Here is a 25,712-nt window from a genome sequence, read left to right as displayed (position 1 = left end):
TCTTTAATCAAATGTAATACAGGCTTCTATATAGATTACTTGTTTCCATAGCAGTAGCCAAAGCGTCGGGTCCTACGGGTCCTACTTGTCAGATGGTCGCATAAATAAAAATATTTCAAACCTACGGTTATAATGAATTTGCGTAAAAATTCAAGCAATAGCAAACTCATAAAGAAAATGGTCGTAGTACGCGGTTTTTGTTGCCTTAAAAGTGACTGCGTTTACACTGGTTTTCGTCGCAAGATTACGCTGAAGGAATGTGACGTCATCTTCAGCGGCCCAATGACAGCACAGAAATTCAAAACTATTAGCGGTAGGAAACGGAGGAAATATCTTAAAATTGACTGTAGATGCATGCATTTAGTACAAAATATTTGCAAAGTACAAAATATATGCAAAGAAACACAGCTGTTTACAGGATTTCTGTTTAATTGAAAATTCGTAAAAATTAATCCTGCACTGCAGTGAAGCGAAAACTACTGTACTTCATTAACTGCAATGGCACCTCTCAAATTTGTTATTAAGGTAAGTGGAAAGAAATTGTTATACTGTATGCAGAGTTCGAACATAGCTGGTTATGGTCTTTAGAGTACAGTATTCATTTAACCTAACATACATGTTTCTGCTATGTGGCATGAAGTTGAAAACCACGCAAGCATGGAGAAAACTTGCAAACTCCACACGGGTCGGCTTGATTCTAGATTTAAACCCAGAACCTCGGAGCCACGTAGCTAGTCATTCATTTTCATTGGCAAACTGTTTCTCACATACTGTATGTGAACGGAATACTATAGCCTCTAAAGTCCATATCACAGCCAGAGATTGTGCCTGCTTTTATTTCCACCAAGGAACACAGATGAAACTACAAAATGTATTTTATGTACCTGCGGAAATGTTCATTTGTCTATATATTATGCAGATAGGTTTCAGTAAGATTCTATTAATTTTATTGTTTCGTAGTAACAATCTTTAGCCGCTAGAGGGAAGCAGTACCACACGTTTAACGTCTACCATACAAGCGTGACGGTTTTGTGCCACTTAATTTCGAGCGTTGGTCAACTTTGGTGCAAATGTCAAACATGGATTGCCTCTACCTGAGTCTTTACTCGGGAGAATGTCAATGCATACCAAACAGGAAACGACTTCTATTAAAAAAATCTGAGTTGTTCATCCTCCGTTTGATTCCTTGTCGGCAATAATGCAACTCAGATGTTTTTGTTAAGTGCAGGCAAAGCTGATGATCTCTCTCTTGTTGATGTTTCATTTATTGAGAGTTTTGAACAAGGGCTTCAGACATTTTGCACTGATCTCCACATCCTCAACTCTTCCATGTGTGCTTTGCTGACCAGATATTACATTCACTCCTCTTTATTTGTTTCATATGCATGCCTGCATACAGGCCACCCACCACCCCCCAACCATCAGTTGGTTGTGGGAGAGTAAAAAGCCAGAGGTTCACGGCGGGTTCCTTCCCACTGGGCACATAATGACACAGTTGTGTTATTCTCCCTGAGAAAATGCTCAGAGGCTCAACCACACTCAACCAACTAACCACAAACAAGCATGTAAGAAGAGATCAGGCTAAACAATAGCATTTATGCCACTGCAACTGGCTCCTCTTTCACAAAAGCAACACCACTGTCACCGTGGTTTTAATGAATGGATTAACTTCTGGGACAACATTCTCCATGGTAACATTATATTTTGGAATGTATGTAAGTCAGTTTGCCTGTTGCAGTTTCCGAGTCCAGTGAAATGCGTTTGTGCATCATGTTCTCTGATTCACGGTGCTATGTTTACTAGGCTGTTGACTAGTAAGTTTTATGTTCCTTTCTTTTTTTTCCTTCTTTCAAAGGAGCTCCCACCCCCGTCTGCAAAACTGAAAGGGGTGCACTTTCTTATAGGCCTAGACCATGTAGTCACCCGCTACTTCACAGACCTCCCGAAAAGGGCCTTCAGGCAAAAACATTGAAGTGCTGGCTGCCAGGACATTACCACTCGAGAACCCTGCAATCTGCCTTTTATTAACAAAATGCACCACCGACATTTAAACATCTGATGTAGAAAGCGGTGGCAGAAACCCAGTTGTTGTTGTTTTTTCTTTTTTTTTGTTAGTAGAAAAGGTTTGAGGCACCGCAGAACATTTTCATGTCAGAGGTTTTATGCACTGTTTAGTGTTGTTGTCACTCTGTAGATGAGCCCATGTGGGACCACACATCATGTCTCTGTACACTATCAGAGCAAACATTTTGACGTTTTCCAACATTGCGAATCCATCTTAAGTAGCCAAAGGTGTTGACATTGGGCAGAAAAAAAACACTGCTTCATAGCGTACGTAATACTTTTCATAAGGAAACCAAACACCTCCCAGCCAGCAATTTATATTCCCCAATTTCTGAAGCCAGTGTCTGCCTGAGTTTTATTTGCTGTACTTTTCCTGGAGATATTCCTGTCCGTTCTTGCTGTTTGAATTCCACTGCTGGGTTGTGTCTCTTTTTTTATGATCAAAATAGGTGTGCTGACATTCACCTGCATAAAGACTGCATTTACACTATGCATGCACACATACACAATAATAATACATTTTTGAATCTCATCACTCTATATCTCTGACAGTTTGAAACATCTAAGTGGAGAACTTTATTTTTTTCACGGGGAAACCCAGGTGACTCACAGAGAGAGTTTAGAATGAGTCAAATAAAGCCTGTGGAATAGATGTCAAACCCACAGATCAAGTGCACTACACCACATTGTTTGTAGACTACAGACAGAGAGAGAAAGTCCGAAAAAGGGAGAGATGCAAGTTTTCCCGAACGAGACCACATCTGCTGCCCCTTCTCATCTAATGTAAACATCTGTGGCTGGTTAGTGTTAGCCTCTGAGCTAAGTGCAGTCTGAGAAGGTCTGGCTCTTATATGCCGCGATAGCAAAGGCAAAGGGCAACGAGGTGGGGAAGCGGATGAAGCCGCTCGTAGTGTTCGGGCCCTGTGCCCATCTCGGAGCAGTGAGAGCGGATAGCCAGGTCTGGAAGGGAGATAAGGAAAGGTAGAGAGTGTTTTTGGAACTGAAAGTGATAAAGTCCAGAGCCCCGTAGAACAGAAGGGAACCATCAGTGGGTTCGTGACAGGAATTGTTTATTTACGGGCTGAAAATATAATGGAGTTGTTTTGATTCTTGTTTTGCCTGCGGTGGACAGCGGTGAGCTTATGTTTAAGATATTTCTGTTGTCTGTTTTCTGTTTTATACAGGCCACGGTTATAAGATTGACAGCAGGGAGAATTAGGATCGAGAGCTTTAGCTCTGCCTGTAGGAAGACGCACTCCTATTCATTCACATTGTGTCAGCACACAAAAGATGGCACAACAAAGGATTTGGTATTAAATAGCGTTTTTTTTGTTGTTGCCGCTTCTCATTCAGCCTTCAGCTTACATCCATAATGTGAAAAGGCCTGTGCAAGACAGAGAACAAAGCTGTGCCGGCTCTCTTTAGTATGCATGAAAAGAGTAACTTCCTCTCAAACTTGGACTGTTATCAAAGGGTTTTTTCTCCCCCCCAACCGATGAAACAGTCTCACAGACAATTACCTTTAAAATACACTCAAAATAGTTGGTGGATTTGATTTATGAATATGGCAGGTTAATTAAACTCTCGGGCTGAGATTGCTCCTTTAAAAGGTTGCGGCATTGAACAATCACACTGAAATATTTTGGCTTCTTTCCGGTTCTTGTGTGCCGTCACTCAAACCTCATTCTGCTTGTGGATATATCACTAAAAAGGGGGTCACAAGTGTAGGTCATAGTTCATGGCAGAGTTCACCTCAGAGATCCACTGGTCACTCTTTGTGCAAGGAGATGGCAAATTTAGACCACATGATAGGAATGTGATGGAGGGTGAAGACTTTTTGGGTTAAATTAGATTCTGTCACTTGCATCCTTCTTCTTTCTGTCACACACTCACCACCAACGTCCTTTTGTAAAATCTTAACCCACTCCTTTAACGTTATCACCGAAAGGGGAATTCTGTGCCTCCGTCAAAAACCTTTGCTTGATGAATTAATTGTTTTCTCAGTCATTAGTGTGATTGCATTAGTTTACATTCCGGTTTTCCCCTAGTCTCGGAGAAGAAATCACATGCTGTTTGTGAGCGAAGAGTAGACTGATGCTTATCATGAATGCCTTATTTCCATCAGGTCTTGTTTGCTCCTCTAATGTGATAAAAAGAAGTTAGTCTAACGTTTGCTAGATATCTGGCTGTTTGCCCAAGTAAAAGATTCAATCAAAGGCTAAGAAATAACTTGAGGGGACTCACCCAGCAAGGCCTCTCCTAAGACTTTTTTCATGAAATCCTACGGCTCCCTTTAAGATATTGATCAAATTGACCTTGTGTTCTTCTTTAGAGCTCACATTAGCTCGTCTAAATTGAAGCCATGCATCTAATAGATCTTGTGATCCCTGCAAGGATATGTACAGCACCTTGTGTCAGTAGATGTATAGCTTTCAGTTCAGTGCTATAGTAACAGTCTCTATCTCTGTGTGTGTGTGTGCGTGCGTGCGTGTGTGTGTGTGTCTTTTGCATCTACTTTCTGAGGTCTGAATTGTTAAAGGTTTAGATACCTAACCCAGCTGAGCTAATGTCAAATGCAGCTCAAAAACCCACCATGGGACTCCTCCTTGTCTTTCTGTCAGTTTTGACGGACAAGGTCTGATCCTCTGTTGCTAGGTTTTCTTTCCCACGCACTCGTAATTGTTGGAGGCAGTCAGCTGAGACCGCCAGTCAACCGTGGACCGATGAGAGACAAAGAGCAAAGGGTGGAAAAGAATACTGATATGTGAAGAAGAGCTGACGTTCATAGGCAGGAGCTTGCTCACATTTCTACAAATGATTTTGATGCATCACTGTGACTGGCTGGGATATGCCCCAGCTCCGTGATCCTGAACAGATTAAATTTCTTTTGGGTGTTCGGTAATTTATCAGTGTTATTATGAATTGAACATTTCCAAAGACAAATAGAAGCAATATGCTAATGCTGAATCACATGATCGAACTGTCGACAGTGAAGACAAAATTCAAAATGGTTGGGTTTGCTAGATGAGTGTATTTGTATTTATGCTTTATTGATCATTAAATGCTGCTTGCCACCAAGTCTTTCCCACCTCTAGAAGAACATAAAAAGATTAATTTACAATATGAATGATATCATTGAGACAGTAAATTATTGGAACCAGGAATCACATTTTGTCTTGACAATGTATTGAGTTCAACCAGACAAATGGATGGTTTGGTGTTGGCTTGCATCCAAAATTTCAACTTTACCCCTTTTAATTTCTTTACTTACGTCATTCTGAGTACAAGGCCTTGGGAACATACCTCAGGACTAGGTTGTTGAGTTTAGTGTGCAACCTAAGCCCGAGGGATTGGCCTGGCTCAAAACAAAGCTTTGAGTGTGCCATTTTCTTCTGTGGATACAGCAGGACACAACAAACCTGAAATCTTTTTTTATGGAAATTGTTGTGTTTCTCCTTTTTTTTTTCCCTTCAGTTTGCTGTATTTTCGTGCATCATGGTTAAAGGACAATGCTTGTTGCTACTGTTTTAGTTGTAGGAGGTGTCAGTCCTTGACTGGCTTGTCCAGGGAGAGGCGAGCTTCACACGAGCCCCATAATCAGCTGCACTTAGCAACATGCAGATTCATGTGTACAAACCATAATCAGGCCAGCTTGAGAAAGATATATCAGCAAGTTAACTAGCCGCGTCGGTTCTGGCCTCCCTGTCATTGACAAAATTTTGCTGAGCTTCTGAAATCCACTGAGCAGTCGCGTTCTTAGGCCTCTACAATATACGTACATACGCAGTGTTTTACTATTGCGCCAAAGCCTGCATTTTACATGAGAAAAATCGCTTGACACACCATCAAACTAAAATTTTGAATTAACAATGATTATGTATCAATTTACACACAACTTTGATCAAGCTTTGCAGACTTGTCAAACCAGAAGCCAACTTTTTATGTTGTGAGAGAAAACATGAGGCAACAGACAGCACCGTATTTAAGTTTAGATGATTGGATAAGAGATCAGAGATTTTCCGATAGAGAAAGAAGAGTGAAGCGACTGCTATGAAAGCCCCGGGGTGATGTTGGGGCGGGGGGGTCGTTTGTGGTTTGTTTCGCTGTCAATCACTCACACTCTGATTTCCTTTGTTGTCTTTGAGCTCAATGGCCTACAGCAACCTGCGGCTGTCCTTCCTCTTTGTCTTGCAGTGTGGGAACTTTGCCGTGCTGGTGGATCTCCACGTCCTGCCCCTGGGCAGCCAAGAGGACGCCAGCTGGTTTACTACAAGCGACATCGAGGTAGGAACACAATGAGAAGGGTGTGCGTGTGATTAAGCGTGTGTGTGAACATCTAGCGTCTGTACTGGTTTGGGGCTTGAAAGGAAAACAGTAGCGTGGAATGTGAAATGACTTTGGGCTTTGTGTCCATTCTTCTTCCGGGGACTTTATTGTTCCTCACCTAGCTTCTTGAACAGACCTCCACACTGGCTGTCTGTCCACTGTCACAAATGCAATCACAACATGCATGTTGCAAAATGTAATGAAATGTCCCTGTTTTGTAGGAAGTAACAGCTCTGATTCGTGATGCTGTGGACCAAAGAGTTAAGCAGTACACTGAATCCTTAGAAAAAGGAAGACACCCAAAACACAAAAAGGAGCTAGCACCTGCTTCAGCTTTTGTTGTGAAAGGTAATCATTTTATGATCCACATTTCAATAGTTTGGCAATAAATATTTTATTGCCTTTCGTTATGACAGTGATCTCCAACTGTTTTGCGACACAAACTGGTTACACATAGACATTTTAAATTTATAGACAAAAAAAAACAACAAAAAAATCCCACAACTGATTATACAACTCACCATTCTACTAAATGTACTTTTTAAATTGTGGGGGCCGTGTGCTTGTTTGTTCTGAACAAGCCGGTCCCATCTTGGCTCTTTTTTTTCCCCTTTAAAAAAAACCAAACTTCAAATGCTTGAACTTTAATGCCAGTGTCATGGAAAAATCTGTGACCTGTCAGAATGGGTGACCCCAGTGGGTGATGTCGCCTAAGGCGTGTTTGAGACTTCGACAGCTTACGAGAGGGATACTTCCATTAATAGTGTAAACAAGGTTTCGTCAGACTATGTGACTCCAGGGAGCAATATTGTATGAGCTGTTATTAAGTCTGCTGTCAGCATTCAATCTTTGCCCTCCTCTTAAAATGTCCTTACTTCAATTTTTGAGATCATCAAATGAATGTAAATATCAGATAAAGACGTTAAAAAAAAAAAAAAAACGCAGTTTAAAATCAGAACTTCAATGTTTTGGGATAGCAGTAGCTTATCTGGGAAACATCACTAATGATGACCACAGGCAGATGCCCTTGTCAACAGACAGCCACAAACATACACTCTCTGTTGCGTGAACAACTAATGTGTGACTACCAATGTGTCTCAGCGGTGAAATATGCATGTAAAAATGATTAAGCGTCTTGTCGTAATGCCAGAAAGAATGTAAGCAGTGGAACATGACTCCATACAAGCACTATCTGTGTTCACTTCTCAGAACATGAAAAGGTCTAGTGCCTCAAAGGGGACTATGTGGTTCCATTAAAGGTCTTAAGTGAGTGTAATGACATTTCTGGCCCTTTCATTGTCCCTTGTGAGTGAGGTAGATGAACAGGAAAGGTAGAGACTGTGCAAAGTCAGCAGGCAGGCATAAAAAGATGACAGACGAGGCTTAGTCAACCTAACCTCAGAGTAGGTTTTAAATATTCGGATCATCAGTTGTGCAAACAAGTGAAATGCGAGCCCGCAAATCCTCTCACGGAGGTTCTTGCAGGTTATCTGTTGGTGTGAAGGGGCATCGTTGTTCTTCTAGCATTTAATCTAATGGCAGCTATAAGGGTAATGTAACAATCTCAGCTGTTGGCACTTCAAATAAGTCATTAACAGCTTTTAACATTCCAAGGACCTTCTGTGCAAGTTTTTCTGTGGAACTTTTTTGTATGGAACATTATTCTTCCAGAAGATGGGCGTTCTTTGATAATTATGAAGATTCCAAACAGTGATTAGTAAACATCTGATTATGACAAAACATTAGTTTCCTACTTATGTAAACAATAAGTGACCCTCGCCCCCCCCATATTTGAATACCATTTGGATGTTGTTTTTTCTCTTGGATTTGAGTCAGCAGCTAAATTGGGATAGATAAGAGCCTATCCATGTATTCAGAGAACTTTACCACTCATTTTTTACTAAGGCTACTTGACTCCATGATTAGCTCATGGTGATGTGATTTATTTGTTTTCAGAGGGATGAACAGAGAGAACTTTTCCCACCAAACAGTTTGGCTCTGTACAAGAAGAATGAGCAAGCCCGACTTTTAGAAGGCTAGAAACATTACATCTTGGGAGAGGCTGCCGATCTCCTTGACGCACAAGAATGTTTCTTTGAGTAATTGCATATTAAAACTGAACGGATAATAGGGAGCCTGATATGATACTTTATGTAAGGAATTGAGTGATTATTTACTATGATGACTGTAAGAGCTTCATAGCAATTCTCATCTATGTGGATGCTCGATTACCAAGTAGCGGCTGAACGATTTCAGAAAAAGACTGAAATGCAATTTTTCTGATAGCTATTGCAATCTCCATGTTTTTGATCCCACGTCTCAACAAAGTCAGGTCTTTCTCTCGATGGCCCTTTCAGCACATTTTGCAAATCCAACTATTAATCACAGAACCATATATCTTTCAAGTGCTACTGTATGTAGCAAAGGTTATCTTATCTTTCAATGTAAGACCTCTTAGTTCATGTAACGGCATGTTTGAAAAGTGTTCCTACCAGAGTTGGAGTGGCTGTGACAATAGCTCTTGGTGGTACTTAGAGTCGAGTTCATTTCAGCCCATGGCAGAGCCGGCCGGGTACTTCTTGCTCTTCCTGCACAGGTGCCAGGGCTTAGAGGGGAGGGAACACCTGCCAGCCTCTTTCCCCATGGTCACTACAGGCTGTAAAGGCATTTTCCCAGGCTCCCCAGATGAATGGTCACTAATAGCCGTGGGAGAGGGCTTTGCGAGTGCTGCTCAGTGTACCACTGACTCCTCTTGGCAGCTCTGTGAAGGGGGCTTAAGGCAGCCTGACCATGGTCATTGTAGCAAAAGCACAAGTGTTGTTGGATTTCTTTACTCTTGGAAAATGTGTTACAAATGACCAATAAAGGCAGCGGATGTCTCATGTGGATTTTGTGAATTAAAAAAAATATATTACTTTGCATTTCAGTCCCATCAGATCCCTTCTATATCCCTTCAACAAAACTGTTCAATTACCCACATTCTTTCTTTGTTGGAGGTCTGTTTTCTAGGAAATAAAGATTCAGCTCTTTCAATTATTTTCCTCTTTGTTTCGGCCTTAGCCACCACAACTCTTACTATTTATGTGAGTGGCTGCAATGTGAGGGACTTGTCTGTAAATAGAGAGGCATGCCAGTGGCAGATTTACCTGCCCTGCTCTATGTTACCGGGCGCATGGCAGTCTAAGATTAAGCCAAGGGTGAAACAGAGACCTGTGACGGGAACAAAGGAATTCCAAGGCCCAGGCTCAAAATGGATCTTGATCGGTGTAGGCGATGCTGCTCACCCTCCTGTCTCTGGCCCCTGCTGGGCAACCCCCATCCTCCCAGTGCTATGTGGTGTTGATGTGGCTCTTAAGAAGCTGGCCTGTATGTCCCTTGTCTTTCTTATACGTCAATCTTACGCTACTCTACTCCCCAATAAATAATCACACGCGCCGTTCACTTTTTTTGCTACTTTTTGGGCATATCCTCTCCTGTTATATTGCTGAGTTCCTCTCATGTCCTTACTTAAAGTTTTCTGACTTTTTCTTCTTAACCTCGTCCATGGGGTCAGCTGCAGTTTCTTAACACATAACCACAATCCCTACCATAGCTGTCACACTACACTCTTTTCCCATATAATTAGGGCCTGAGCCTTAGCACGAATCACATTCATGTGACCGTTCACCACAAACTATGCGGGAGTACTGCACACACTCTCTTGAACTTAAGTGTTTTCTTGTTTTCCTTTTCTGTCTGTTACTTTAAGGTCTGGAGAAATGTCCCTTTGTCATGTGCTCCCTGTGGCCGTGTGACTTTGCTTGTTGACAGGTGTCACTTCAGGACAGTGCGCTAAATTTGCCCCACGTTCTACAGTAAGGAAATGACAAAGTGTTCATAGTGCCCTATAACACATTTGACCAAAATTCTACCATGCTATTCAAACATTTTTAGTTCATCTATTGCTTTACAAAGTTCCATTCATTAATTAAACTAATATTCAACATTGGTAGCCAAACCTTGGAGTTCCATGTTTGTTAGGGTTTCTTTTTATGGACTAAATCAGTGATTCCCCCAACACCCAGAGATACTGTGGTAAATGACCGACTTTGTCAGAAACGAATGAAGTTGGACTGTTTTTCATCCTGCACCCGGAAAGTAGATACACTCTTATCCAAGGAGAGTTAGCTTATGAGTTTTCGACTGCAACCCACTGCATATATTAAATTCAGAAACAAAATGAATCCTCCTGTCTTATGTCCATAACATAAAAAAAACATATAATATAGACTCCTTAGGTTTTGCACAAATGTTGCAAAATACTCTCCACCACTTTGGTCACATGCTTCATTATGGGCTGGCCTGAGCTACCATGCTGGGGTGTGTTTTGTAACTGCGTCAAAGGGGTCACCCAAATGTTAAATTGAGCCGTGGTGCAAATATTGATTCAGGTGGTCGTGCAGGACGATAAGGCAGAGTGCTCTGCTACAACAGTTACACACAGGGTGATGTCCTTCCAGGAAAGCCCCCACTTCCATGTGGGTAACTTCCTCATGTTCTCTCATCCTTCCCTCCGTCATTTCTCACTCGCTGTAAGCTCCAACTCTCCACCCACACTTGAGGACAGAGGGAGGGGGCCCACTTCAAAGCTGATAAGTCAAAAGAGCAGGATTCTTAGGTGCTGATGTCTGGCTGTCTTGCTGATTCACCTCCTGTTCAAAAAGGAGTCCACATGATTTTGTTTTCCCAACATGTCATGACTAAGGGTGTAACAAAAACAGATTGAAATCGTAAAATTGGTTTGATGTAAAAGATGTGAGTGCATTGGTACACGAAATAATGAATCCACATCAAAACGTTCTACAGTAATCTGCCGTGAATCATGTTTCTGATGATTTGTTACTTCTTAAAGTTAAAAAAATGTACAAGCACACTTCTATCTATTTATTAAAAAGTCTTAATTGGAGAGATATCCAACTTTGGTCATGGGATGTTCCTGCATTCTGGAAATCATAAAGTTAAATGTTTCATTTATACTTTTGCTACAGTAAAAGCTACATAAAGCCTGCATCCATGGAATTTGTTCTTCTTCATCCATAGAAAAAAATGTTACTCATTAGTTTTAGGTCTAATCCTATTCAAGAATTCGTTCCAACATGCGTTTATTCAGAGAGAACCAAGAGAAGAACAAATCCTGCTATTCAAACATTTCTTTTGTAGATCATAAGACGTGCCCACACAGGCGTGTCGAAAATGATCACTTACACCATAGTTAGATTAAAGCCTAATACAAACAGGCAACTGAAAAAAAAAAAACTTTAAGAATGCCACACCTTGTTGTAAGATTAGACTACATAAGAGCTGCAGCATAGATCGTAGCTGCAACAGGATCTGGCAGGAATGAGGGTGGTGACATCTTGGCTATGCTGTGACTGTGCTCAAATGTATCAGGATAGGACTACAACAAGTGAAGTCTAATCCCCGTTCCTTGCTTTTGACTAACTTTGAGTGCCTTGGTCTTACACTATGCACGTTTCATTTTATTGCCCTCATTAGACTGTTTGCCTTTTTGATTTGTTGACTTTCCTTTCCTCTCATTGTTTTGAAGGAAGTGGTGAAAGCTGGAAGGATATGCGCTTGTTTGTGTGTACGTGTGCCTCAAGTACACTTTTTAAGCCTCGGCACCAGTGGGCTTTCTGTATTTGTCTTGTGATATATTACGCCACGGCTAGAGTCCGTCCAAACAAGTGGTTACAACGTCATCTACCACATGACTGAAAACATGGTGTAATGACTTGCTTCCAGTTTGATTAACCCAACATAATATTGTTGTGTACGGGGTTTCAAAAGATTTAAACAATCATATCCTTTCTTAAATCATATACCAATGAAATGTTGTGCATTTTTGTGTTCTTCACAAAAAAAAAAAAACTGTCGGCCACAGTTGCCACAAAATGGGACCTCACATTGTCAAAAGGAGGTACCGAGAAAATATTTGTGGGAGAGAAACATGAATGTAAGCTTAGCATGAGAGAACCTGGGCGGAGGGCCAAGAGCAACTCTGTGATGTGCAGAGCGTTATGAAGTTGGAGGAACAGCTGATGTCTCTGGCCTTGCTGTTTCACTGGTTCCCAACTCTGTGTCCAGACTTCCCCATCAAGCTTGTCCTGGGAATTGGCAAACTCAAGCCACCAGGGAATGCAATGAGAATAGACATAAAACTAATGGATTAAATTGAAGCTTCTAAAAACATAGGAAGCCATGAATGTGCAAGGAAACTTGAGCTGGAACGGTCACTGTTGCTTTTAGGGCCCGGGAAAACGACCCAGAAATATAAATCTGCATTCCAGCTGAATAGACCTCCAGAATGGTTAATAGGCATCTTATATTTCCTGAATAAATTGATTGATTAATCTTATGATCAGCATGTTGCTCAGCATAAATGTGTGATAAAAAATATTCAACTGGTCAAATTTGGATGTACATAAGCGATTTGCGTGACGTTGACCCATGTGCATCTTGCACTGTAATACTAAATTTGGGCTCAAACACTTTTTAGGTCTTAATTCTTCTTAATATTCCTGAGTGGCCATATTTATTTCATGCAAGATTGTATGATTATTTTTATTCAACCACTACTGTGATAATCAATATAAAGGGGCTATTCACTTCTTTTCCCCTGGGGGCCCCACCTTCCCTTTCAACTTCCTCTTTTTTTTTAGAGAACAGTAACATTGCTCACAGATAGACATCATATTACAATTATTTTTCCTTTCCTGTCATGTCTTCGAAGATGTTTTGTGGAATCTCATTGGAGCAAAGAAGTATTATCCCGTCTCATTTCTAGGGAATAATATTGTATGTTCTGTTGACTGAGTTCTCTAAATTGCGTTTGGCTCGAGGCGTCGTGCCTAAAATCGCCGATGGGATCAGAAACATTCCAGTAAGGTCTAACTTGACGTGTTCTGTCACATTGACAGCAAGCTTATCCTTCCGAATCATTTATCACTAGGCAGTGAACTTAATTGTACACCTTTGACACTATTGTGGCTTGCTATCTGAGTAACTGCACACCATTAACCAAAGAATCTCAAAACAACTTTTCTTTTTCCTTTTTTGAAAATGATAATTAGAGGTTTTGTGCTGGATCAGATAACAGAGAAACGGAAAATAGTCAAACATGCATCTTCATGCTCTTCTAGCCTGGTTGTCGTGTTAAAACTGATTCATGTTAAACAAAGGGGCATTTTCTTAAGCCTCATAGGGGAAGTCAAGTAATTTTTTTTAACAATTACTGTATGTGTTTTATGTGGCGCCGTTAGTCTAACCATAGTATTCTATTTAATGCTGCCTTTGTGGACTATGAATTATGCAAACAAATCCACATGTTTTATCCATCTCACATGGTCACCATTTTATCACTTGCTGAATATGACTGAAAATGACGTTCCCTTCACGTGACAGAAATTTGGGGTTGAAATAAGTATGTATATTTTTTTCTTCCAATGGGCGTCATCAGTAATTTTTGTTTTTCATGGGCTGGCCCGATCAGTATCCCTGGTGAAGAGCGGGGGTCGACTGTACTAATATAAATCTAACACGCAAACAGGTACAAGGATGTTTAAGTTAGTTAACTTACTCAAGTACTTTGGCTTTTCCGTGCGATGAGCCGGCTCACTTGAGTACTCAGAGCTAGTTTACAAAGATGCACTGTATAGCTTGTTAGCTGGACTCTTGCTTTTAGTCAACAAATTCCTAGCAGATTAGGCAACAGGCCACTGTGTCTACCCGGCGTATCTTGCATAACTTGAGGAAAATTCCATGAGAAATAGAGCTGAGGTTTCTAAGATCACGCCTACTTTTGAGGTTTGTTTATGACAACAGAGCTTTTCAAAAAAAGAATGGTTTTGGCAGTGTGGTGTGTATCCACATCACTAGACATGCCTGCAGGACATTCAACCTTGCAATCAAATTATCAAGTGGAAGTGGTGGCATATGGGTAACAAATGAAGGTAAAAATATATTTTTTTATGTACTAATATGAATTGATTTAAGATTTTTAGTCAGGGGTTTGGGCGATTGCGGGACCTGAGCAGCTACACTACGGCTATGTTGTTTCTGCAAGTCTCTCAAGGGAGAAAATGATTGACTAAAACATCCCTCAGTCTGTGATTGGTCGAGGAGTGCTGGTCCAAATTCTGTTCTGGGTCCTGAGTTTCATTGGATGAAGGATTCATTCATTCATTCATGTTATGTGCTGCTTATCCTACTCAGCCTGTCAGTCAAGCAGCTCTGTCCAGTCAACCGCAAATAATGTACTGTATCTTAAGTGCCTCAAATTTTACATCCTTACTCTTCTTGTTCTGTGAAATCCTCAGAGTTATGTTTAAACTGATCTTTGTTTTTTCTTGTAGGGAAAAATTTCAACCTAGTCGCCAATTTTCTGAAGCGCCACTTCAACCTTCGATGTATTTTCAAGCAGCACCAGGGTGGTATGTAATCTGTATGTTTTCAAATCAATTACCATAGAATCAGAAATTTCAATGACTCATGTTCAGCCAAATTTCCCACCGAAAGACCCAAGTCATTTGGACTCTCCATGTTGATGTTTCTCCCCCTCACTTACTTTTATGTCCAGTCTCTACCTGCTCTGGGTGTTGTTGGGAACCAGCACACATTAAGTGGTTCCCTCGAGAGGCCACTGTGAGACGGCGAGTGAGAGAAATTCTCTATGAGTGCAGTGGAAATGTAGCTCCATGGCCCATGTAGTGTCTGTGACCCTTAGCCACCTTTTCATGGGACCAACACAGTTCCCTTCCTGTCAGCAAACTTAAAATCTGCTCCCTCTGGGAGGGGATGTTAAGATGATATTGACCTGCTGCAGAATGAGATGATGGTTTTCTCTGCAGGTCTGTTACAAATCAAATTAGTCAGTCTTTTGGAGTCAGAGGTTGTCTAATTGGGTGATGTACTGGTACATTATTTTCATTCCATTTAAAATTTACAGATCTGTTTGGTGTCTTATACTGGTTATATGCAAAAAGACACAAGTATTTTATATATAAAATAATTTGGACTCATTTGAAATTCAATGTAACTTAAAACAAGCAGAATATAGATCATTCGCAAATAAATTCCTTTTAGATGAACGAAGGACAAAATCGGATGCAGTTGTGGCAATACGGTTTTGTTTTAAATGATGGAAAGTAACACTCTTGAGAACTAATTTCCTTTCTCATAAAACATAGCGGCTGGAGACATACGCTGTCATTTTCTATATTTTCTGAGGGAACGTAACTGGTATTGGTTTGTCCCTCCCACCACATTTTGTTCTGTCTGACATTGATTCACGATCAAAGATGAGACCACACTATTTACTATTATGATCTGTGTTACTACTTTTCTTGCCTGCAGAATTGCGTGTGTTTCCTGAGCGCTACGTTGTGTGTGTAAGCCGTCCAGAGGATGCCGCAGTGCACTATACAAAACCGAGCTCGACCACAGTGAGTGTTGTTTATATTATATTTCCTGTTCCAGGCGCCTGGCAGAAGAGTCTGCAAAAAAAAGTCATTGCCAAGCATTGCTGTCATTTTATATATGGTGGTCTTGACAGGGAGTTAAGGACTGTTTCAAAAATGTTTAAAATGTTAGAAAACTTTTCTAAGAAAAGTAATAATACATAAAATAAAAAAAAAAATCTCAAAAAGTAAGGCCAAGGAGAGACAGCAGGAGGTACCTGCTTGGAAAATGATGACGGGAAACAGCAAAGCTACGGATCTCTTCATAACGCCAGAATGAAAATTTTCATTCAGCCTTTATTTTTTTAATTTTTAGAGCCTTGCTCAAAAGCACCACAGCAGCGCTTTGCTGCAAAGATATATTTTGGCAGCAGTCAAGTTACATATTTTGATCCCTGGCAGCTCCCAAGCATATGCTTGTGGTCTCCAAGTCAAGAAGAAGAAAAATAAAAAGGAAAACCCCCTAATGGTAACGGAAATAACTTCAAATTAGTCTGGGTACCCATGATTGAAGTACCCATGTTGCACATTCCGTTGAAACAGTCACTGCAATCAAATGATTTTTGAAACATGAGACATCTGCACTGGTTGACATGTATTTTTCCCCATTTCTTGTGAACTGACATTTGAAGGGCATTTTAAAGGAGCTCTTCTGACATGGGCTTTGCAGCAATGACAACATCCATCCTCTGGTCACCCTTCTACTGTATCAAAAAACTTTTGCCTTGTTGTAAAATGACAGGCTCTACCAAGAAAGTCTATTGCTCGCTTCTCATTGATTGAGTGGATTTTGGTGGGCCCCTTTTGAGTGACCATTGTGGGATTTTCTTTCTTTCCTCAAAATTACCAACAATTTATCCTCCATACGTAAGACATTTAAATATACAGCGTAATAACAAACTGTCCATTCACCCCATGAAATGTCACAATGCCTAGCAGGATACACGCTACTTATAAAAGTCATGTGTACTTTCAATATACGATGCATACTGACAATGTAGTTTTAAAGAAGTATTTGGCAGATTCAATTGGCTGAAGTGAGATATTATGTGGTTTGCTTACAGTATTTCCTGTTGGAGTGCATGCAGCATATGTCATGTTGCACTCTTGCCAATATCACAAGCCCCTCAAGTTCTTTCTTGTCCATTCATATTACGGACAACAATCCTTTTGGCCGGTGCGCATTTGATCTCAAACTCCCCAGTGCACTCTGAGAATCGCTGGTGTAGCTTCTCACCTTGGCACTCACATCAAGGATGGACATCTCTCCCATTACATTCCACGACCAACAGCCCGCTGCTTTTTGTGAGCTTTTTTTCTGTTGTTTCTCTTTGAAATGTCTCCGCACTCTCCGCAGTTTGGCCTTCAATGAAAGCGGCGATTGTAATATTTTTGGTGGAGCACAGTCATCAGTGAAAAGTTCAGTGCAACCAATTTTTCCAGTTCAAGGAGGCCTTGGTGTCCATGGCGTTCCCTTCCCCAGGATGTGGTTCTTGGGCTAATACAGTACATACAGTGAAATTGGAGAGCAGAAGTTTTGTGGTGGACCTCGCACTTGGTTGACAAAAACAATTATTTGTTTACATCACAGGCAGTTTTCCATGTCTTAAACTTAAATACTTAATGAAAACAATTCAAGGACATTTAGAATTCGTGTAAAGACTTGCTTGTCCTGCTGTCTAAAATAAACATAGTCTTTTTGTGGTCTATATTATAGTAAAACATGACATGTTGCCTTTTATGCCCTACACAAAAAAAAAAAAAATCCTCTTGTAAAAACAACAAATGAACAGTTATCTGATTGCCGTAGTTGCCATAATTATTCAGGAACAGTTTGGTATTTTGCTGTCCCTATAATTTTTTGGTTTTGTCTGTTTATGAAATATATACACATATACAAATGCTAAAAGTAATTATGCAATATTCAACTTCTTAGCGGATTGCGTTTGTAAACACATAAATAAATAAATGCCACCTACACATAGATTTTTATAGATTCAGAGAACTGTAAAGGGGCCTGAAATTGTTCTGAATATTGGCCCGTCAAGAAAGGAACTCTGAAGGCTTCAGCATACCAAATAGATTTTGCACAATTCTATGCTTCCACCATTGTGGCCTGTTTCTTGTTCAAACACGATTGCACACCAGAGCACAAAGCAAGGTTCATAAAGACGTGGATGAGGGACTTCGGTGTTGGCAAACTTGATGAATCATGATAGAATCCTGACCTCAACCCATTAGAACATCTTTTTGATGACCTCACAAATGCACTTCTGGAAAAATGGTCCAAATAATTCCATAAACACGTCCCTTATCCTTATGGAAGAGCTGTTCTAGCTGCAAAGGTTGGACTGGAAGAGTTGAAACTGTTCTAGCTAGAAAAGTTGGACTGTGATATTAATCTTTGGATTAAGAATGGAATGCCATTCAAATGTAGACACAAGTCAAGACAGGTAAGCAAATACTTTGGGCAATGTATATCCATTTTGTTGTATTCATCGAAAAGCACTAGTGAAGTGCAGCACTTTTGGACACACCAGGCACAGACTTTGCTATGAGAGTTTCCCTTGACCTTTCTCCACTCAAATCCTGTTTAAAGAGTTGCTCCTATGGTGAGTCAGCACCAGCAGTGGGTAGGGCAGCATGGGAAGGAAGAGCAAGTGTTTAGCGTTATGGCCGTTGTTTTCTAGTCTGGCGCAGAGTGGGCAGCGGAGGTGAGCGGCATGCTGGGCTGCAGAAGTTTGGATCAAAGGCAGAGCAGATGTGTTTCCAGTACAGGCCCCCCCCTCCACACTCCACCACTTCTTCTGGATGGGCCTTTGTGTTTACTCATCACCTCAGTACGCCTCAGTTGTTGCTGTCTCACAACAGCCTGCGCTGCAATTTTCCCAAGGGACCGAGCGTGCGATCTCCACCTGGGCCGCGTGCAGGCAGAGATTACACGTGGTTCTGTCCCGTCTCGTGTCATATGGCAGCCTTGATTGTTTTGTACAACGAGTGCATACTGGTGGCCTCTGTTAATCCTTACAATATGGGTGTATCCACGAACACCAGTCCATGCCCAAGCATGTTTGTTGATTTTGTGCAAGGGAGATGTGGTGAGTTTAGACAAACAGGGCATTCTTCTTCACTAGTGTGAGGGACGGAGGTAGTGGACTCGCTTCTCTGCGGGAGATATTTTCTGCTCCAGCAGTGAAAGTTTTTCTTCTTCTTATCATCATTATTATTGGTGCCAATGTAATCCTTCTGTATGCTTGCCATGATCATTTTGCTCTCAGGCATTTGAATGAAAAGCATTTCAAAACTCCACTTGAGTGAGGGATTAAATTGTTTCAATGTGGGTTTTTTTTTTTTTTTGGGTGCATGTCAACCTTTTATCATCATTATCATCAAAATATCTGTAGTTAGTTTTCCATGGAATGAAGAAGCCTCACTATAAACAATAGAACTGACATTACAGGTTTAAATTTTATGGCAATGAAGAGATTATTATTATTATTATTATTATTATTATTATTATTATTATTATTATTATTATTATTATTATTATTATTATTATTATTAATGCTCCAACTGATCTTTTGGTTTCCCTCCACCAGTTGCTACAAAGTGAAATTTCTGGACACCCCTGGTGATGAACCATCGTGGGCCATCCCATTTCCGTCGCCGACTTTCTGTCTCTATCTTTCTGTCTCTATATATATCCAACGTCTTTCTCTTTCCTTCCTTCTTCCACTCTTTTGAAGTTGCGCCGACGCAAAAAGACGGGCATCGTTCTCAGAGAACCTCCTATCGGCTTCTTGTTGATTTTTCTTTCAAGTTTATTTTCAAACGCCGTTTATTCATAGTAAACGGATGAAAGGACATTCAAGGCTTTGCAGTGCACTTGACTGCACCCACACCTTTCTCAGAATTGTTATTGGTGTGTTGGCTGGGAATGGCCTTGTATTTGGGTCATTGTCCCCAATCTAAAGGCTGTCATCCCCCAGTGAATAACAAAACGATCGTAAAAGACTGACATTCTGCCTACACGTCGTGACTCAATCTGTGCACAAAAGGCATTCTGTGGAAGACTTCCTGTGTGAGCATTCTTGTTTGTGGGCAAGATGGACAGCTTGCTGGCAGTGGTCAAACTCAGGGAATATCTTTCCTAATGTGAGCCCCCCTCCAAATTTCACTTTTCCATTTTATTCTGTGTTATCTTGTCCCATTTGTAGCTTGGTGTCCCGTGTCGCATTCTTCACCTCTATTCAGTCCAGAACACAACAAATAATATGAATGCATTTCAAGTCTTTTTTTTTTTTTTTTTTTTTTGGTCACAGACTCCATGCCCCAGTTTCCGTATTCCTTCTTCCATTTCATGTAACTGTCACAAACAATTTTTCCTCTAATGTGTTTGGAGACTGGAGACAGTTTGGCAAGCCAGAGCTCACCACATTGGCTTTTCTCATATTGGATTGATCAGTTTACCAACCACTTTATAGTCTAGCAATGATCTGAAAAATAATGTTTTAACCATAGTATGGTTTTACTTTTAATTTGGTTCAAGGACACAGTATTATGTCAACATATAATTGTATGATAATTGAATATAGTACACCCACAAATAGCTTTCAGGACCTTTGTTACATTGTTTCCCTTTCTGACTTTTGTTGAAAGGGTTCTAATTTTAAATACTAGCTAGGATAGCATTTTTTAAATAGCCTAATGGTCATTTTAAAAAAGTGGTCTTTTTTTTGTTAAAGCCGTACCATACATGGTCATTAAAAAAGCCTAAAGCCATGGAAGCGTAAATGGTAATCATCTCAGGGCGCACAGAGCTTCAATTCTGACTTTAGTATTCCAGTGACATGTAACGAGGGTCAAAATACAATGAAAAAGTTGAATATACTTAATAATAACGGTAATAATGGTTTGTTGCTTTACACACATGGACCTTTTCGATCAACTTTAAATTTACGTATTCCAATTCAGTGTAGGTTTTTGGGTTTGACTTGATCGAGTTGTGTGTGTGTGTGTTTTTTTTAATGCATTCTGTTGAATGTTGTCCGACACTGCTAGAAGATGACAGCTGTCTGCAGCAGAGCCAAAACTTTCCCAAGGTTTCCAGGGATAATATTTTTTGTTTACATGGATTGTGTTTGTCCTCTCTAGACCGAGCTGAGCGAACAAAGCAGATCGGAATATTTTTCCAGAGAGGGAGAAATCCAAGAGTCTTTCAACTGCGCCACAAAAATAAAGAAGACTGCGCTTCAAAAGATGTAAGTATGATCTAATTCAGAACTTTCCGACCCCTCCAGTCAGACAGGATGCTCAAGTATCTGCTTGTCTTGTTCAGAGCCCAAAAATCTAATGTCCAGCAAGAGCACCGGGATCCCATTGAGGGGGAGCAGCAAGTTGAGCAAAGAGCCTGCGTTGAAGACCAAAGCGGGACACGTGATGCTCAGAACTCCTACACAAGCTCAACAGTGAGTGTCTGCAGTACTGGAAGTATGGCCCCTCAGAAACCTGAGCAGCAGCTACCCTGCTCCAATGCTGTGACTCAGAACCAAAGCCTGACCTATCAGAGGAAAAATGCTAATTGTTCCCCAGACAACACGAAGAAGCCAAACTTGGCCTCAGCAGTTCTGTACCCTCTTGAAATCAGTCCAGGAACCAGGCGGAGCAAGAGAGGTAAACCCAGCGATTCTGAAGACCCTCGCCCACTGAAGGCCAAGAGGACAGGCCTCAAAGGACCTCCAGCCACAATGCCAACTCGCGCCAGTGAGCGCTTGACGCAAACATCCGAACACGAGCCTCTTGTGCCGCCGCCGCCCCTTCCTCCAGACGAAACCAAGGCAGCGTCCAAGGCTTTCCCAGTCGCAGAGTACAAGGAAACCACAGCGCAAGTAGAGCTGCTTACTCCAGGGAAACGGAACCAAAGGCTCCCCCTCGCAAGCAATAACACAGCACAGACGAACCAAAACAGGCCGGCCGCAAGTCGGAGGGGCCTATCTGTCAAGCTTGCATCCTCAGGCGCCTCTATTAGTTCCAGATTCACAGGCGGGGAGGAGGGAAGTGAAAATGTGCCCAGAACCTCGAGATTACGACGAGTGAAGAGGTCCTGAGGGGGACAGTGAAGCTACAGTAAAAATGCCTGACGCCATCCAGATAGAAACAAAATTGTGTCAGGCTCCATCACCCCCGCCCGCCCTTGCAATTGTACACACACATGGCCCTTTACTACAATTACTATTCTTTTCACACAAAACCACACATGCAGCTCCAATACAGCGCACATAATTGATACATGAGCGTTTTGAGTTATGTTTTGTCAAATACTTGAAACAGACTTCGCCTCCACCCATAAGTAGTGGTGGTCAAGAGAGGCTTGCAAATGAAAGTTAAAAACCCTTAATTGGAGTTTAGACTCGGGTTTTGTGTTAAAGATTGGGGATTTCAGACAGGCAGGAGCCATGCAGTATGTCATGGCTTTTAGGCTGAAATACTGGCTCCCATGTGTCTGTAAACTGTCCGCTTTCACTGCTCAAGCTCTGCTGTGATTGATTGCTGTTTCCAGATTTATTTCATCTGTGTGATTTCTCTCTCTCTCTTTCTCTCTCTCTCTCTCTCTCTCTCTCTCTCTCGCTCTCTCTCTCTCTTTTTTATTGCTAGAACGTTTTCATTCATACATCATTTCCATTCATACTCATGTCTGCACTTACGATTCCCAACATGAAATGCCACCAATGTGGCCAGACCTTTCACTTGTACTGCGGCATAAGACTTTAGTTTCAGTCAATAGACACGATTGAAATGTGTGCTTTTATTTGTTAGTACCAAGGCGTTTGACACTCTAGGAAGAAATCAAGATCCACAGTCTGTGCCAGCTGAGCATCTGTCAAGAGCCACACGTTCCTTTAGAGTGCAGGGTAACGACTCCTAACTCAATTGAAAACTTATGATGCTCTACTCGATGACATGTCACCCTATAATATACTCTTTTAATAAACCTTGGTTTTACTGGATAGACATTTTAAAGTCTGAATAAATCTTTTTTTTTCCCCAGGGTAAAAAAACCTGACAGACACGTAAATTGCCCGGTTGTCATTGGAAAACAACCATGATGATATACGATAGAGATCTGTTCAATGTCTTACTCATGCGTTCCAGGAGCCTGATGCTCGTAGTACATTGACAGTAAATGTTTGTCCAACACTAACCATCAGATCATTGGTGGCTTCCTCAGAAGGAACTGATGTAATTGGAGCTAATATAAAGTGGCCAAATCTTATAAAGACAGCGCAAATATGGTGTTTTTGAGAAACCCACTCAAGTGTTTAAGCTTTCATGTGTTTTAAGTCGTTCTCGAGAGGTAAGAAGCTTATGAACTTGTTAAAGCCCCTCAAACTAGCGAGTCTGCAGGGCGTAATTAAATGAAGCCTAGTGTTGGCTCGTGAGTGAATGATTCGTTCAAAGGAACGAATCTTTTCAGTGAACGAGAGTTTGAAATTTACTTTTATTATTATTATTAATATATTTAAATAAACATTTATGTTAAAACTTGTCTGGTGTTTTATTCCTTGTTTTTATTTTTTTGGGCATGAAAACAAAAATGACATTTGGTTAACTGCTTTATATGACAATATGTATATGTGTTTTACGTTGTGTAAAATGTGTTGGTGTCCCCCAAAATAAAGAGCAAGTAGTCAAATACAGATTCTTGACATGTACAAAAAATGCATTAAGTTATTAGGTACACCTGAAAATGGTGGTGTACCTAATGGAGTGTCCGTGTGTCGTCACAGATCAACCAGCCAATCAGAAGGTGGGGGTGAGGGTGGGTGTGGCACTTTTCACTTTCAGTTCAGCTTTGGCCATGAGTTTTCCCTAATGAAGTGGCCTGTTATTAGGTACACCTGAAAATGGCGGCGTACCTAAAGGAGTGTCCGTGTGACGTCACAGATCAAACAGCCAATCAGAAAGTGGGGATGAGGGTGGGTGTGGCACTTTTCACTTTCAGTTAAGCTTTGGCCATGATTGTTCCCTAATGAACTGGCCTGTTATTAGGTACACCTAAAAATGGCAGTGTACCTAATAAAGTGTCCGAGTGATATGGGAATGCAGCCCCAAGGACTAGAGCTTGACACCTGTGACCTTTGGCCACGATAGTTCCCTAATAAAGTGGCCTGTTATTAGGTACACTTGAAAATGGCGGTGTACCTAATGGAGTGTCCATGTGATTGTCTCGTTAAGTGCACCTGCGTGAAAAGTTTTAGCTCGTGCAGAACGTGAAAATGACCAAAATCTTTTCACGCAGGTGTGTTTAACGAGGGTAACTTGGAAAACATATTGGAACGCGGCCCCGAGGACTAGAGGTTGACATCTGTGACCTTTGACCATGATATTTCCCTAATAAAGTGGCCTGTTATTAGGTACACTTGAAAATGGCGGTGTACCTAATGGAGTGTCCGTGTGATTCCCTCGTTAAGTGCACCTGCGTGAAAAGTTTTAGCTCCTGCAGAACGTGAAAATGACCAAAACTTTTCACGCAGGTGTGTTTAACGAGGGTAACTTGGAAAACATATTGGAACGCAGCCCCGAGGACTAGAGCTTGACACCTGTGACCTTTGACCATGATATTTCCCTAATAAAGTGGCCTGTTATTAGGTACACTTGAAAATGACGGTGTACCTAATGGAGTGTCCATGTGATTGTCTCGTTAAGTGCACCTGCGTGAAAAGTTTTAGCTCGTGCAGAACGTGAAAATGACCAAAATCTTTTCACGCAGGTGTGTTTAACGAGGGTAACTTGGAAAACATATTGGAACGCGGCCCCGAGGACTAGCGCTTGACATCTGTGACCTTTGACCATGATATTTCCCTAATAAAGAGGCCTGTTATTAGGTACACTTGAAAATGGCGGTGTACCTAATGGAGTGTCCATGTGATTCCCTCGTTAAGTGCACCTGCGTGAAAAGTTTTAGCTCCTGCAGAACGTGAAAATGACCAAAACTTTTCACGCAGGTGTGTTTAACGAGGGTAACTTGGAAAACATATTGGAACGCAGCCCCGAGGACTAGAGCTTGAGACCTGTGACCTTTGACCATGATATTTCCCTAATAAAGTGGCCTGTTATTAGGTACACCTGAAAATGGCAGTGTACCTAATAGAGTGTCCGAATGACAAGTTAATGATTGATCATTAGCTCCGCCAACTTGGGGGTGGGGCACCTTATGTATTTACACATAAATACTTGCATTTGTTTGCATATGCGTACGCATACAAAGCGAGGTTCCAATTCTAAAAGTACATTCACGTATATGTTCACACCTGGGATCAAACCGAGTTCTTTCTGAGCAGGAACTCGTGTCACTAACCAGTCAGCTATTGCAACCTAGCAGCCCCTGACCGTCTGCACTATTTTGTACTACTGATGTGCATTCCAGTTCAAGTGAACAATCTTTCAAATCGGTTAACTCACCGAATCGTTCGCTACACGTCCTTATTTATTGATTTTTTTATTTTTTATTTTTTTTTTTACCTCTTGTAGTGTACCTATTGAAGTGTCCATGAGGTGTACCTAATCACAGGCCGCTTCATTATATTTACAACTGGCTTGTAATATAAGATGGCTTACAGCAATAATAATTAGAAGAAAATAAGACTGACAAAATATTTCAAGAGTTACCATTTTCACTCTACATGAATATATGTACATGTATATGTATGTACTACTGAAAGAATAATCTATAACTGACAGCATAGAAATGTTTTAGTCTTACCTTGTCCAGCACTTAAATATATTCAAAGCCCAAATGCCCGAGAGACTCACGCTCATCACACA

The 25,712-nt window shown here is 41.1% G+C and overlaps 1 protein-coding gene across 1 annotated transcript; it reads left to right on the top strand.

Moving 5' to 3' along the window:
* The first annotated feature begins 186 nt into the window (after positions 1–186).
* Positions 187–22,894, top strand: slx4ip (SLX4 interacting protein). Its single transcript, XM_088385596.1, has 7 exons — positions 187–525; positions 6,259–6,348; positions 6,612–6,738; positions 14,784–14,861; positions 15,784–15,872; positions 21,042–21,148; positions 21,226–22,894. The coding sequence occupies exons 1-7, from the start codon at positions 499–501 to the stop codon at positions 21,992–21,994; spliced, it is 1,287 nt and encodes a 428-aa protein (XP_088241722.1). The 5' UTR covers positions 187–498; the 3' UTR covers positions 21,995–22,894.
* Positions 22,895–25,712: the final 2,818 nt, after the last annotated feature.

Source organism: Syngnathus floridae, chromosome 9, assembly GCF_059516105.1.
Source record: "Syngnathus floridae isolate MCC-2025c chromosome 9, RoL_Sflo_1.0, whole genome shotgun sequence".
In the NCBI taxonomy this organism is placed as follows: Eukaryota; Metazoa; Chordata; class Actinopteri; order Syngnathiformes; family Syngnathidae; genus Syngnathus; species Syngnathus floridae.
This window is presented reverse-complemented; position numbering and strand designations above follow the sequence as displayed.